This window comes from Watersipora subatra, chromosome 8 (assembly GCF_963576615.1).
Source record: "Watersipora subatra chromosome 8, tzWatSuba1.1, whole genome shotgun sequence".
NCBI classification, from domain to species: domain Eukaryota; kingdom Metazoa; phylum Bryozoa; class Gymnolaemata; order Cheilostomatida; family Watersiporidae; genus Watersipora; species Watersipora subatra.
In genome coordinates this window covers 47,679,416-47,696,994 of record NC_088715.1, presented here as the reverse complement: position 1 = coordinate 47,696,994, position 17,579 = coordinate 47,679,416, and the positions used below count along the sequence as shown (strand labels likewise).

General features: G+C 33.8%; 1 protein-coding gene across 1 annotated transcript; it reads left to right on the top strand.

Moving 5' to 3' along the window:
* Positions 1-610: 610 nt before the first annotated feature.
* Positions 611-2,269, top strand: LOC137402642 (somatostatin receptor type 2-like). Its single transcript, XM_068089147.1, has 3 exons — positions 611-1,336; positions 1,780-1,974; positions 2,162-2,269. The coding sequence occupies exons 1-3, from the start codon at positions 611-613 to the stop codon at positions 2,267-2,269; spliced, it is 1,029 nt and encodes a 342-aa protein (XP_067945248.1).
* The last annotated feature ends 15,310 nt before the right edge of the window (positions 2,270-17,579 follow it).

Genomic DNA, 17,579 nt, shown 5'->3' with positions numbered 1-17,579 from the left:
AAAAGTTGATATATTAAATTCTATCAACACTGCAGCAAACGCTAACAAGTGTGTCTGCAAGTATTCAACCATCTTCTATGCTCCGTAACTTTTTTCAAATGACAACCAAATTGCTGCTCAGTTGAGATAAGAAAGGTGATAGTTATTAAAAGATTCAAGGAGACTTCACAAGACAGGAGAATTACTTGAACTGTAATTACTGAAGTATAAATTTAGCATTCAAATGTTGTAATATTTAGACATTTGTATTTTTAATTTGTATTTTCTTTTATATAATTTTTACCATTTACAAATTGGCTTTGTGTTAAAACTGATTTGACGACAATTAGGAGCCGCTGAACGTAACAGAATTGTAAGATATATATAGATCTTAAACAAAATAATAAGAAATCTCTGAGACATGACATATTTGTTGCCTAGCAACTAATAGTAATGGATTTGAAGGGTATTTAAATGCTTGATAAACAGTTTGCTTGAAGTCACTCTCTAATTCTACTCGCTTTAACATAGCATTATTTATATGTAATTTAGAGGAGATTATGGTACACTAAATACGTTTTAGAGAGATATGATTATTTAAAGTCATCTATACGGCTGCCTACCTCTCATCATGGATTCAAAGACTACTATAAACTTGAATGACAGTGCTTTGAACTGTACTAATTTAACCTCTATTGACAGGCTGCCAGAAGATGATTTTGACTTTGATACAGACTTTCCCATCATAGTATATTACTGTATACTGGCGTGCATAGCTGGAGTTATTATTAATCTGATAACTGTGTTTGCGATTCTACATGGGAGACACACGAGTTCAAAGGTCAAAGTACAGCTGATCCATTTAGCCATAGCAGACTTCTTGTTTGCTTTGGTCTATCCGATTTATTGCGGTACAATTTTTCTTATTGATGATTGGTCAATTACATTGACTCAATGTTATGTTTACGTGTTCGTCTGCAAAGCCATTTTATCCGCGTCGCCGCTCTGTACCGCTGCCATTTCTCTTGAGCGACTGATTATCATATACTTTCCCTTCAGCGTCCAATCATACAGAAGAACTCACAAGTTGATGGTAGTAGCTTTGATATGGTTCTCTGCTTGCTTACTCTCAATAGATGATGTTATATACATTCATGTATCATATGAACAAGGAGGAGAAATTTACTGTCGAGGAGGTCAGTATGATGGCGATGGAAGTTCCAGTTTCCTCTCCAAGTTGATAGTTATTGACATCATCATACCAGTTACAATAATACTAGCATCTTTTCTGTTGATCTGCATCAGACTTTGTATAAAAAAGAAAACTCCTGGAGGATGGAAAAAGGGCATTGACAGAGTAAGTGTAAATTTTGTTATATGATTTTCTTATCGGTAGAAACCCTTTATTTGTTATCTTAGATGATAAGAAGACATAATCAATATCTGAAAAGCTTCTAGTAAATGCTTATTGCAAAGTAGCGCTTCATGTAATCATATATATACTTTTTGAATCCGATTTTCATTTATCATTATATATTTATATAATAACTGAGAATTTGTTAAATAGAACACTTGGGTGTCGTGTAACAAAATTGAGCTCAACTCAACTTTTACTTTGGAATAAATACCTTCAAAACTAGAGTAGATTCTACTGCAATGAAAGCAACTTGGTATTAGCATTATCTCAAGTTATCCTTGTCTGTAAAAAAACAAAATAAAAATAAATTGTGAAACTTTATTTACTTTGCCTTCTGTTTTAAATCTGAAATTGAACTCTGTTGATTTATTGATCCTTTGTAGATTCTTGGAATGATGGCAGTTGATGCTATGACCTCTGTCGTACCGTCTTTTTTCTTTTACACATATATCTATATTTTTCCTCACAATGATGACCAACCTACCTCCTATATACAGCAAGATATACTAGAGGCTTTACACATCACCAGCGCTTATTCCATGCCAGTTATATACCTTATATTCAATCAGCACTTCAGGGTAAGTTTTATGCTTGATTTTGAAGCTTTGTCAAGTTCAATAGCTAAAAGTTGATTTTGTGTGATATATAACAATATTATTTAGCAACCAACTTTGTACACAAATTCAAGAATATTCAAAAGTTTTATACAATCAGCCTAGTATGCTGCAGGTAATAAGAGCTGCTCATAGTTGTATTATTTGACAGAAAGACCTGAAGTTGATGTTTCAAAGAATAAGATGTAACAAAACTACGGAGATGGGACAAAGTGTTCCAAAAGGCAAACGCAAACAGACAACTGTTTTTACTGTATAGAGCAAATTCTTGATAGTTTAAAACTTAGGAACAAACTAATGTTTTCAAATTTATCAGTAACTAGTCAAGGATTAGTAACATGTAAATTTGTGGGATAAGTATATCTCGACGACAATCATGGCTCAAACCTTCTCTACCTAACTATTGCCTCAGCATACCAGTATCCTTCCGTTCCCATATCAAAGCTAAATGACAATCGCTCCAACTTACATTAATTTTAACAAACTTTATTTTATCTACAGTATATATACAAATAACATTAGATGATGAAACAATATCATCTTGGTATTCAAAGCCGGACATTGACGTACACTAAACATACATTTGATGCCAATGTGAGATTTGACATCATAACATGTCAGCTTTAATGTTGTAGCCTGTTTATCCAAGGACATTTCTATATATTTGCCCGTCGCTTCTGCCTCTGTGTGTCTGAAACAAATTGGGTGTTGTAATGTTATTCTGTTTCTTTTTGTATTTTGTGTTTGGTTCATGTCAAAATAGTTTAGCTTGGCACTATTATATAAAAGCGAATGCCATCCTATGTTGATGAGCCAGTTTTTCTACTTGCTTCTCCTGTTTGTGACTTTATAACAAATAGACTCTATGAATTTGAACCTCGTCTCGTATTACTAATGCAGCAAATCAATACAACATTGGGCTACTAAGAAAAGCCCCCCTTAGGATAGCACCGTTGGAATAACACGCTATCACACATAAGAGAGTTTATGAATGACTCATTTGTTATTGTAAAGAGTTTTGCTTTAGTTTTTATATGAACATAGATCAAATACAGCAAGCACTTATAATGTAAACCTATTTTATAAAATTCACATAATGCAAAGAATTTATGTTAAGTTTTTGCTTTGTATTCTATAAGAAATTTTATATAACAAAAAGTGTCAAGTCAGTTCAATTTCTCAAATTCGATTTCATTGGTAATGGTCCCATTGTGGTCCTTAGAAACATCGTATTTCTTTTGCCACACTTGAGAGAAAAAATTATGTACATGAGTATTTATATTATATACACTGAGACAGTTTAGCAGCCTACTGTGAGAGATCGTCAGGTGTCCTGATAAAGCAAAGAGAATAAGTAGCTGCACAAATATTCAGGAATACCTAAAGGTGGTCGATTCGTGCAGGTGTTAGAGAATCGGTCTAGAAAGGCTGAATGTCATGAGTTGAATCCAAATTACAGTAAGTCAGGAAAGTGGGATGAGCTAATGGCCACAGTTTAGATCTTCTGATTGTTTTATAAACACTTTCATACACAATTGTTAGATAATTCATTACTTATATTTATAAAAATTGTGTTTAAACTTCTCTTAAAAATATAATCCATCAATCAACGAAAAAATCAATAAATCTAACTTGAATAAATGCTAGTTTAAAATTTATTTACAAGTAAGTTATAGTAATTCGCTATAGCTAAAAAGTTTCTTGAAGTTTTATGTTTTCATATAATTTAGTAAGTTACACGAATCCTTTACATTTTAAATAGTTTATTTGACATACTTTGTTAGTTGAGCTCACTGTGTATCCTAGTTAAACCCCCTCAAAGTAGCTATTGTTTATCAAGTGAACACTACACAGGTATTCATTGGTATACAAATGAAGACATCAGTTTTAGTGAATATTATTGTTCATATACTGAGAACAAAGATTCATCTACTAGTTTAGCTATATGTCAGCCATCATGTTGAAGGATGCACATTTTTGCACAACACTCCTATAGTGAATGACGGTGTAGGTTGAGAGTTTGAGTGTAGATTATACAAAGGAGAGAAGTGAGACAGAAATAAATGAAACTACAACCATAAGAACACTGATTATGTCATGATTGTAGAGTTTTTAAAACTGCTGAATGAATGAATTCTAGTTTTTGTTGATGAGTATTTAATATATTTATTTATCACTTTTAACTTAATCTTTACCAAGTATTCCTGATATTGTAAGAGTTATTTACGACAGAATATTATTGCAAATAAACGAACATAAAACTTGACGAATGATATTTCTGTTGCCTAGCAACTATACGTTTAGAAATATTTAAGCTTTAGAGGAATGAGTAACTTGTCAAACAGTATCAAGAAAGGCTTAGAGCTTTTCGTGATCTATTGCCATGACAACAAACAAACAGCTGTAATCAGCTGTTACTAAGAACATTGCGTATTACCGATATTTGAAACCAACAGAGCTGGTTACCTACCACTCATCGTGATTTCAAGGAAATCTGTAAGTTTAAAAAGCTTTATGATGAATACTATCAACTGTGTAGATAGTGACCAGCTACAGAATAACCATACACTCTGTGACACAAACATTACATTTACAGTATACTATATTATGCTAGCTTGTCTCATTGAACTTATTTTAAATCTTTTAACTGCATTTGCTATCCCATTTGGTGTCCACACGAGTTCAAAGGTCAAAGTAGAGTTGATCCATTTAGCCATAGCAGACTTCTTGTTTGTCTTGGTCTATCCAATTTACTGTAGTACACTTTTTATTATTGATGATTGGTCAATTACGTTGATATAATGCTCCATTTACGCGCACCTCTGCCAAACCCTTTTATCGGTGTCACCATTCTGTACCCCTGCCATTGCACTTTAGTGACTATCATCTACTTCCCCTTCAGAGTCAAATCATACAGAAGAACTCACAAGTTGATGGTAGTAGCTTTGATATGGTTCTCTCCTTGCTTACTCTCATTAGATGATGTTATATACATCCGTGTATCATATAAACAAAGTGGAGAAATTTACTGGCGAGAAGGCCAGTATTATGGCAATAGAAGTTCCAGTTTCCTCTCCAAGTTGATGGTCACTGACATCGTTGTACCAGTTACGATAGTACTAGTTTCATTCCTGCTGATATATTATTAATATAATATTTAAGGTAAGTCACAGCTCCATACTCTATGGTAACATTTATGACCATAAAAATGTTCTGCTAATAACTTGCAGCTCTTTGAAATGATGGCTAGTGACCTCTGTCATATCATTTCTCTTCTTCTACATACTGGTCTATATATACTTCATATATTGCTTCGGAGCATTCTTCATATTGCATATATATGACATAGCAGAGAGTTTTTTATACGACTGGTGCTTATTCCACCCCTGTTATATACCTCACATTGAACACGTACTTCAGAGTAAGTTTGGGACTTCTACGGTTAATGCAGTAGAACTGTTTGTAACAGGTGATGCGCATTACAGGGTGTATATATAGAAATAACTTTGTTAATCCTATCTTGGTATTCTGAGTGCGCTTGGTTAGAAAACTCAAATATTCTATATGTTTTTAGAAACGCTGTCAAACTTTGAGAATTGCTTTCATTGTCATCAAAAAGAATAATTCAATCATTAAGAAAATATACGCCTTTAAGTATCGCTGCTAAACAAAATTATTATGTAGACTTCTAGCTGCCTATGCCACATTTTACTGAGCAGCAAGATAACACCAAAAATTCATGAGATCTTACATGTAATGTAACTTGATTATTAAAGTGTATCAGTTTTATTTCAATGTTTACAAGAACTTATCAACTACAAATTGATGATAAAATGAACAGATGCTATAAAGTGGTTTTTAATATATTAATCGTATCTTGATATATTAAAATACAATGTATATCAATATATTGTGATATATATTAATACATTCATTTTTTGATATACTCGGGCATCTTGTATTATGATTAATCTATATTTAATACATAAAACCTAATTTTTATTACTTAGTAGATATAAAATAGCTGCCCAATCGTTTTTAAAAAGGATTGCTAATGATTATTGTTATCAAATGCGTCGGTAAAACTTTTCCCTCCAGCTAGTAACAGAAAGATGTTCTGAATGTCAAATTGTTTGTTTATTTTTTTTGATAAAAAGACCTGCTACATTTGTTTCAACGAATGATATGTAAGACACCTACAGAACGCACACAGAATGTTCCAGAAAACTGAAGCAAACAGCCAACAAACAAGGAGTAACTGAACTGAAAAATAGAAGTAATAGTAGGAAAAGTAGAAAATAGTGTTAAGTTCAATGTAAGAAGTAAATGAGTAAATGGACTACATCCTATATTTCTGAAGTCTTTATCTTTGTTTAGTAACGTAAAGTAGATAGTAATGTACATTTAGTATCAAATATTTTACATCAAATGTAAAATATTTGATCTGTTGTAAATATCTTTTTTTAATCATTTTATCGTATCGAGTTTTCTCTTACTAACTTTAACAATGAATGTCTGTATATTAAAGGGTTACTTCAATATTTGCAAGATTTAAACAACTTTTTTTCTGTTTTTGATATGTTTATATGAAGTTGTAAACTCTTTGAAGAATAAAAAGAACTTTTTTTTCTTTTACGTTGTGGAATCTGTTGCACACTGCTGAGTAATATACGTTTATACGAGTTCTACTGCTTGGTCAAAATTCTCCTTTTACAGACTATTAGCTCATGTGTTTCAAACATAAAAAATGTTACAGACCAACAAAGGTTTACTTAACTAAAAGATTGTTGGACTAGTTTTACATAGTGGGCCTATAACTTTCTTGTAAATCATAAAATATAAAATATAAATATCCAATTCACCAACCATGATATCATACATATCCAAATATTACTCAACTTTTAATTTAGTTTAATAGTTAAATTAGTTTAAAAAAGCAATAACACTTTAAATTGTAAAAGTGGGATAGCGATTACATGACTCTCAGAACACATGTTGGGGGGTCGATTCTTCATGAGACACAGAACTCTATACAAACCAGGGGTTCCTAACAACGGAGTAATTCCCCCTAAGAGGAAATTTTGAATATACGAGGGGGGAACAGAGAGGTGTCCGATTTGATAAATTTTTAATTTATGTCCTGCGGTTCCGTGTGAGTTTGGGTTTCATCATTTAACATTTTGGTTTTATCTATAACACTAGTTGCTAATAATGAGCTACTGTACTAGTCAGAACCCAGATATAAGTGAACACATCTATCCAGATTTTGATTGGATGGTAAGTTAACCTAGCCATAAACTAATTCACTGCCATTCCGAAGGTCATGTATTGTTGAGTGTTGTATGTGTGCTGTATAAAAATTTATATTATGTTGTTATATGTTCAGATATGTACAATACAATGGGATTATAGTTTTTATTGGTTGTTTTTAGTCATGTGAGTTAAAAGTGCATGGGGAATCAAATTTATGAAAAGGCATAGTGGGGGAACTGAATAAAGAAGGTTGGAAACCACTGATATAAACTTTTCCTTGTACTCTGTTATATTTAACAGTTGGTGAATATATCAAGCAATATACATTTTGTATATTGTATATTTAGCACTTATATACTTAAAAACCTACATTTTTGGTGTATAATAAATTTGGGCATTATATATTTGGCTTATTATAAATTTGGTGCATTAGAACTTTATTGCTTTAGAAGTTATACATTCTCTCAGCAAATCTGGCTTTAACCATCACATAAACTTTTTCACTTGAATGTGCAACATAAATACAATTAGTGAACATGTTATTCACAGACTATATAGCACATTGTTTCAATTATGTACTGAGATTCATCGTTGACAACCAGTGACACTTTGTTTTATAGTATAGGCAGAAAAATTAACCAAGTTTCAAAACAATATTTACACAACCTAAATACTAAAAATATATAATAATAACAAATCATGATTTATCAGTGTAGCTTTTATCTACTCAAAAATATTTTTTTTATTAAAAATATATCAATAGCAAAATATTATTTTTGTACAATTAAGTAATTTAATAACTTTGTATTACTGCTACGCGATAAAAAATGGTTAATCAAGGAGAAATTTAAGGCTAACAAAAAACATTGATTAGGAATGATTCATATGATTCCTAGAAAACAGGTCAGAGAATCAACCAATTATATCTGATATATTCACTAAGGATTTACAAGTGTTATCCAGAGCAGAAGAGTTATTTCATGCTAATTTAAACATGAGGGTACATAAGATTTACTCTGATTAAAGTAGTTTATGCATATTTGTTATTTAAATCAATCATGCAGTAAGTACATGCAGTACTAAATATGCATGATGATTAATGTGTAGATGCTAGCATTATTTATACTTTTACATATTATAACTGGGTAAACATTAAAATGATACATAAAATGCATCCAGGGATCTTATTCTATATAAATTGTGATGCCGGGATACAAAGCTTGCAGTAGCTAGCTAGATAAAAAGGGTCTGGCTAGCTCCTTCAAATCTTTTTATTTTATTTATTTAATTGTAAAGCTTTATTAATAGAATTAAAGTGTTTCTCTGTGTTCAATATTTGCTTCTTTTGATTTTCTTTTTGCTGAACTATTTTTGTATAAATTTTAAAAAACTTACTACTGGTAATAAAAGTTTACTTCTGTTGCTATAAATAACTACTAGCCTGAAGCAATTGAACAAAATATTTTCAAAAAGCCATCTTTGAATAATACGAGCCATCTAATAATAATAATCTCGTATATGCCATAGACTATTAAAACTCTGTTAGGCTGTTAGGCCCAACCAACCAAAATATTTTTATTGAAGTTATCAAACTCCAGCAATTAGCCCGGTATTGCTAATGATTTTTTTCATTTTCAATTTGATAGATTGTAGAGTGGTTGTAAATATTCAATGCAAATTGCTACAGTGCTTTTGTGGCAACAATAAATTAGTACATTGATTCAAGGCAATTGTCTTTACTGCTTAAATGTGCGTTCTAGAGTTTTTAATCAGATGGGTGTTTAAGAGACTAATTTTCAGAAACCGGACAGAATTTTGAAATTAAATATTTTTGGCAACCTGGCAGAAGGCACGGAGCATACGTGTTGGACAGAATTGACCAAAAAATTTGGATACGCATAGCGTTTGTGAAGACTAACAGAAACACATGCTGCTCACACGTCACACACACGCTACACAAACATACAAACTCACACACGCACACACACGCATGCACATACCACACACACACACGCACACACACGCACATTGCACATACCACACACATTGTACATACCACACACATTGTACATACCACACACATTGCACATACCACACACATTGCACATACCATACACATTGAGTTACAGGAACTTTTAGTTCATGTTCTTCATAGAATTTTATTTACAGAACAGGAAACAATATGCAACTTTAAAAATGATATGCATTTATTTTTGCATTCTAATATAGCTCTCACAGGGATCAAACATAGCGCCATTTTGTTTTTTATGTTTGTTAAAGAATGGCTGCATTTCACCCTTTAATTAAATAGCATTAAACTCTTGGGTGATTATAGTGTGTTTAGAGTTACTTTTTTAGAGTTTCTTTGCAAGATTTTAATAGTCTTTAATGTGATGAGTAAAATTCATAGAAGAGACCCAACATTGTTGATCATGCTTTCACAGTAGACTAGTTTCTTCCGTAACAAATGGAAGAGATGAAGATTCTATACATTTCATCAGAAGCTGTTATCATTTTAATAAGTTCTTTAGCAGATATCCGCAAAGAAAGGGCTATGCAAACTAATTAAAGCTATAAAATACATGTATATAAGCTGAAATTACGCATAAATTTAAATAAGTGAAATAAACATTAAATGAATTTGAATATAAGCTAAATTTATACTTTAGTCAGACATAAGAAAACTGATGCTTCAAGTGTGTTGAAATATAACTATATAATATATACGTATTATATATATGTAAAAGACTCCGCTGTATAAAATGTTGTTAGTAGATTGTTTATATATAGGCCTACCAGATTTATTAGCACCTTAAATAATGAACTTCTAGTAAGGTCATCTCTTTTTCATTGGCCATTGGCTTATCTCTACCAATCGGTGATTGGTAGAGATAAGCCAATGAGTGAGATTGTGGCAACAATCTCACTCATTGGCTGGTGATTGGTGGAGATCTTTGTGTGCCTGTCATGTGTTAACTGATGTTTTGATATTTTCTGGATTTGCTTTTTGAATAGGCATTGGTCTTTTTTAAATCTTGTCCAAACATTATCCATTTGTTGCCCAATATTTCTATTTGTTCTAGTTTGGTTTCTTTGCATGCAATCTTATAGATTTCATACCCCAAAACATTGTAATGTCTTAACCTCATACGCAACTTTGACTTAGTTACTAGTTAAATTGGAGCACCTGTTACCAGCTGTCAGTTCTAATAATAAATTCTCACCATGTGACACTTTTTGCTTTACAAATCTTTAACCACAAAATAAGAAGATTACTTTCATTGTGTCAATGCAGCCTGTGATTCACACTCGTGACAGGCTGTAAAAATTGTACGCTAACAGGTGCATAAATCTTGACCTAGATTTACGTTTGAGATCAGTTTGGGTGTAGCTTCTGTTAGTACACTAGCAGCAGTGTAACTTTTGTTACAAAATCAAAAGGGTATTTTTAAAAATGTTTGTTAATACTTTGCCTTTAATGTAAGTTTTTTCTATTATTTGTAAGTAGTATTTAGCAAAACAATTTTTAACTTTGATTGCAACATATCCTGATGCACCGATCAGTAAATCAATCAACCAATCAATTTGTTCGATTCGATTATGCGCTTATATAAAATTTTAAAACTATAGATGCCTTGCTACAGCACTGATTTTGTAAAATATCTTGTTAGTTGCATTAACTAATTATATTTAGTTTTTTGTAAAGTCCAAACTAGTCTGTTTCATACAAAAGAATTTCACAGAACTACTACTTATTAGAAAGTTATAGAAGTAATTTGAAAGCAAGCTTGAACATCAATGAACTAGAATAATCATCACAACTCAACAAAAGGGCTTCAACACAGACATAGCAAACGATAATTATAGTAGATAAACTTATGTCTATGACAGATATAGTGGTTGATAAAAACTGTTTTCTGATACATAACTCTTTAATTAGTAACAAGTTATTGTTTTAAGTGCTACAGAACTTGCCTAGCCATACATCCTCATTATACAATCAGGAACAAACCTAACTGGCACACAAATTCAGTTGGTAACGTATCTCACCAAAATGAATTAATTGTGATTTCATTAACACTATAATTACTATTATTATTAAGAAATCTTAGTTTTTTCAGATCAGAATAGAAATTTAATATTCTCAAGATTTACAAAAAGACCATTGCAAGATTTGCAAGAAATGTTCTGCCATTTTTTAGTTTTATGCTGCCGCTCCCTTACTTTACTAAAAATCGATGGCTCTAATAAAAATCTAACTGACCACAATCTCACTCAACTTACACCAGATTCTTATAAACCTTATCTATCGATCAATCTCAATGGAAATCTCAGAATAACCATTCTAAGCGATCTACGAGAAATTTTCCCTAATCCATGGCTAATCGTTACACGAGGTATGTTTAGTATGTGTACCTAGCTGTTTCATAATCATCAGTTAGACATAACAAGTATATGACAAATACACGCCATCTCATGATACAAGAGTTCTGTTTACTTTGACTCACAATAAATTACAGATCAGTATTAGCCACATCCTCTTTCTGCTAAGATAATAGCCATGAGTAAACGACACGTTGACTCACCTGAGTAAACGACACGTTGACTCACCGTTGTGAATAAATCTGAGAGCTATAATAAGGATATAAGAAGCCTTAGCACAACTGGTAAGTATAGTAGTAATAAGCAAATTTGTTTAATTGTTAGCTGATTCTCCTGCTGATTCTACCTCTACCCCTACAACCACTGTGGCTGATTATACGACGTAAAAATTATGAACACCAGGAACAACCTTACTACAACCTTGCTACTAAAAATGTATCTACTACTTTAGCAATCAACTCCACTACTACTACACCGACTAATTTATCACTGATTTTTGGCCTGTAAATAGCTATTTCTCTCTCCATAGTTATAGTTACCGCTATCATATTTATTTACTGAATCTATGCAAGAAGCCAAAATAGCAGCCAAAAGCTTACAACTCATCAATTTATCACCTTAGGGCAGTTATCGACTGTTTTTGCAATCAGTGACAGTGAGGCCATGACTCTAATCCAACTGCTTAACTTTTCTTTTGTTTCCCAAAATTATTATTACATAACATTTATCACTGTTTCTAACGCATACTTATTAACTACAGGTCTATTTAATTACTTAACTTCTAACCAAAAACCATTTACATACCTATGCATATTTTGTATAAACTCTAATTACCATATAAGCATGCTAAGTGTTTCAGATCAAGTGAAAGCCTATATTATTATACTATATAGTTATGGTGGCCTAGTATGTTAGTAAGTGTCCATATGCCCAGTGGCAAGCTAAACTCGAGATTGCAAATTGGATGTATTTAGGCTGTTTAACATCTGAGTTATAGGCGTAGTCAATTTTCTGATTTTGCTGATTGTAAGTATGATCACTTGCTCAAAGTTGCTCACCTCGTTTTACTGATACATATTACGGTATGGCTGTTTCATCTTGCAATGGGGGTTTGCACTTCTTGCGTTGTTGAACAAGCTTAACAAACTCAACTCCTAGGGGTGCTTCGGCAGTACCCATGGTGGTATGTATGGTGGTAGCTTGGACAATTGAAAATTTGCCACCATATGCCCAGTCTGGCAAAGCGTAGGTGACTGAGCTTGGCCCACCGCCAACAGTGCAAAGAATGACAACAAGAAAAATGTTGCCCATAACATTCCGATTCCACTCTGTGTTCTGCTATTTAAATTTGGAGGCCTAAAAGGGTAATAAGATCGTTGTTCGCATCATTTGCTTGTCGACTCAAGCGATTCAAATTAGTAGTCACTTTGCTTACACCCGCTTCGCCATCGCTTGCTAATTGCTCATTGCTAATTGTTTCATCCGATGAAACAAAACCGTATGTCTGTTTTAGGTTTCCCTGACAATGCGCAACAGCTGGGACGACTCCACTATTGCTAGTCAGCGCAACCTTCTCAAATGTAATACTAACTTTGCTTGCCTCCGAACTTACCTGAGAATTCCCAGCTACCTTCAAATTGACAGCTGGCGCTACAGTGGCCACTTTAAAAGGTACTATTTCTGCTACTTTGACTGTAGCCTTCTCCACAGGCATGTCAATGCTTTCTATAGCCATATTGTCAAAAGCTATTATATTGCTGTTTTTCACTTGGTTGGGTGCTACTCCTGCCATAGCTGATTGCTTTTCAGTAGCTGCTGTAGGCACTGCGGCCGAAGCATACGCTACTGGTGGCTGATATTCGCTTTGCTGATGAGCAGCTTGAGGATTCTGACTGGCCAACCAGTCCTTAAACTATCGTGGCCTTCATGTTGTTGGTCAGCTGCCCTGCGCTGACCTCTATTTCTGTCGCTGTTATAGTTGGGTCTATATGCAGGCTGTTGGTAAGCCGAAAACCTACCTTTATTGGCTAGATTTACCTGACTCTCTCAGCCAGTCACCGGCTGTTTTCCTGACATGCATACAAAACATTTTCTCACAGGCCTATCAAACCTTTTGTTTTTACTAGGCTGTAGTCGAGCGCTTTGAAAATTTGCTGCAATATCGAAGATTGTTTTATCTGCCAGGAGGACAGTTTCTACACCAATGGCAGCACACAAAATTTCAGAAAGGTTCTTAGAAGAAAAGCCCATTATTTTCTCCTTGATATGTGGGCATAAACCCAATCAAAAGTGCAATAAAACATAGGGGCTGTCTTCCCCATCATTCCCACAGGCTACAATTTTCCGAAAAGGTTTGTAGTAGTTGCAAACGTTTTCTGCGCTACCTTGTCTCACTGCTGAGACTTCCATTGCTATCTGTTCTTCTCTTCTTACAGCATTTAATTTCTATCTCAAATGTACTTTTACTTTATCGTAGCTCACGGTGCTACCCTCAGCCCTTATTATTTCTCTCAAATATGCTGCTGCTAGACCTTTGAAATAAAGTTGTAATACTAACACATATGATTTCTTGAAACTTCATTCAAAAGACAGCAAGTTTTAGACTGCATGGCAAATCCCTCAAAATCGTCATCACTACGACCTGTAAAACTGAGACCGAACTTTACCCAGTAACGCTTGTAAGATTTTTTTAGCTCACAGTTGTCTCGTTTTGGTGTTTGTCTAAAATAACTTACCTCATGACTTGGTTGTGGTAAGAAGCGGCTCTCTCCTCTTATCTCTAACTCTCTGTCAGTCAACTCCGACACTTTCTGAGTCAGTGTTCGAATCATTTTTGCTATACCATCAGCTTTGCAATCCACTGCATCGAGAGCATTTTGCTGCTGATCTACTGCATCTCCTATAGCAGCAAATTTCTTATCTATCCAATCCATTGGATCTTGGTGGCTCATCCACGAATTGTCCTGGCTATCTCCCATTCGGTGGTATGCCAATTTAAACTTCTGACACCAATGTAACAGCGTGGTCCCCGTGGACTTGATGTTTTAAAGGGGCTTATCAATATAAGCCAACGAGAGTTTACAGTTTCTTACTAACTTTATTTAGCAGCTCCTTAGCGAGCTTCCAGGCTAAACAGCTCTCTCAGTTAAAAGCACACTTATTATAAAAACAACATTTGTTTATATACATGTATGTTCATACGCATAATTAATAGGAAGTAATAATATCTAATGAACCAAGCACAATATACAAAAAGGCAACACGTCAGATATAATATTATAATAATTTTGTTACAGGCAGGAACAGCCAGAGATAACACAAGTCAAACGGCACAGATCAGTTGCCTAACAATAGCATGGATTGGCATAAAGACAAAGCCATTACAGAGATAGTCAGCTGGATGACAGTGGTGGTTATTCCGGTGATGATATCATTAATGTAACTCAGTATGTAACAACATAGGACAACCACATGGAACGATTCTATGTAAATTGGTTGTATATTATTATTTTGATGAGTAAATCAGTTGTATAATAAATCCTGGTTATGAAAATGTAATTTATGCGTGGATGTTATGTTGAGTTAAACTTATTTCACAAAACTTGCAAAATTTAAACTTGCTCTGCCTTTTTCATCATTCAGAATTTATTTTTAAACAAAATTTAATAGAGACCAACAGAAATGAAACTTGGACTGTCGTAACTGGTGAAGCAATGCTAATGACCAACAACTTGGAGAAGAAACTGTTACTTCTATCGTCATTGTATCAACCTTCCCGACAATTAATTACTCCACTTTGTTCATATGATACACGAATGTATATAACATCATCTAGTGAGAGTAAGCAAGCAGGAACCATATCAATGCTACTACCATCAACTTGTGAGTTCTTCTGTATGATTTGGCTCTGAAGGAGAAGTAGATGATAAAAAGTCGCTTGAGAGAAATGGCAGCAACACACAGCCAAGCTTCCACAGCCAGCTGAACACAGTAATCCACAGCCAGCTGAAGCACATTGGGTAAACATTAGAGTTGCCTCGATTTGGGTATTGGAATCGGTATCGGTGCCAATATGGGTGTTAAGTATCTGAATCAGTATCAGCCGATCTTTTCTTAAGAAATCTGAAACTTCAGATACTTTTTACAGATCAACTATTTAGCAAAAAACAGTATTTTAGCCTGCTACACTAATAAAGATCATCAGCTGCAAGTTCCTTACTCTTACCTAATGAACTCCGGGCCTGTCGCACTATATATTTTATGTCTATAATAGCCTGATCAACATCAACACAGCTGAGGAATCTTTTTACTTTAGCCAGGACGTGATCACAAAGTGTGGTATTTCCCAATTACAGCAATGAGATTTGTTGCAGCCAATCACAAACAAGATAACAAAGAAAGAAAACCAAAATGCAGTGAAATATTTCTATTATTACCATTGCAAAAGTAATTTAAGCAGACGATGCATAAAGTTATTTATCTCTCTCTCTCTCTTTCCCTCTTTCTTCTTCTCTTTCTCTCTCTTCTCTCTCTTTCTCTCTCTTCTCTCTCTTTCTCTCTCTTTCTCTCTCTTTCTCTCTCTTTCTCTCTCTTTCTCTCTCTTCTCTCTCTCTTTCTCTCTCTTTCTCTCTCTTTCTCTTCTCTTTCTCTCTCTTTCTCTCTCTTTCTCTCTCTTTCTCTCTCTTTCTCTCTCTTTCTCTCTCTTTCTCTCTCTTTCTCTCTCTTTCTCTCTCTTTCTCTCTCTTTCTCTCTCTTTCTCTCGCTTTCTCTCTCTTTCTCTCTTTCTCTTTTTCTCTCTTTCTCTCTTTCTCTCTTCTCTCTCTCTCTCTTTCTCTCTTTCTCTCTCTCTCTCTCTCTCTTCTCTCTCTTTCTCTCTTTCTCTCTCTCTCTTTCTCTCTTTCTCTCTTTCTCTCTTTCTCTCTTTCTCTCTTTCTCTCTTTCTCTCTCTCTCTCTAGTGAATCGACATGTAGAATCGAGGCATCTTTAGTAAACGTTGTGTACCCAATGCTCTTCATATAATGTTATCTAATGAACTAATATGTGCAACTGTAAAATGAGCTCTTGTTTTTTTCACATTTTGATAGAGTTATCACAGGGATCAGCCATAGAGTCACTTTTGTGGTTAATATTTCTTAATAAATCATTACATACCATTCCTTTGCTTGGATAATTAAACTCTTAGGTAATAAAAAGTGCTTACAGTTGGATGTCTGTTTGTAAGGTTCCAAAGGTCATAATTGATTATGAATATCTTTTTAATGTTCTTCATGTTTTACAGAAAAAATAAAGTTTCTAGATATATCATTGAGAGCAAGGAATGCTTGTTATGACTTATTTAGGAGATATCCAAATAATACAAAGTTAGACGTCTAAGGACATATATAAATATATATATATATTTCTATATATATTTATATATATGTATATTTCTATATATAGGTTCTATTTCTATATTTCCTTAGACATCTAACTTTAGACTAAACTATATACAGTCAAACATGGATAACTCGTCCACGGATAGCTCGAACACATGGTTAATTCGAGCATTTCCTTTGGTCCGTTCCCACGTAATGATAAATTGCTATAGATAACTCGAACTCAACACTGTTAATTCGAACTGTTTTTTTGCCCAACAGCTACTGAAACGGTTGTTATCGCTTTAGAAAATCACTTTATTCAAAGCCATAGAAGTAAACTTCATCTTTTCGTAATTCATAAGCGTCGTTATTACCACAATCGGCAAAATATTTTTGTCAACGACTTTTCTAAAGGTTTGGTGAATTTTGATTTATACTGCTATACGATGAATAGCACGGGCTAGCCGGGTCACGTGCGCAAGGATTTTCGTCATGCGCATACAAAACAAAAATCGCATGTTGTTTTTGTTTTGTATGTGCGTGGCGAAAATCCTTGAGTGCGTGACCCGGCTAGC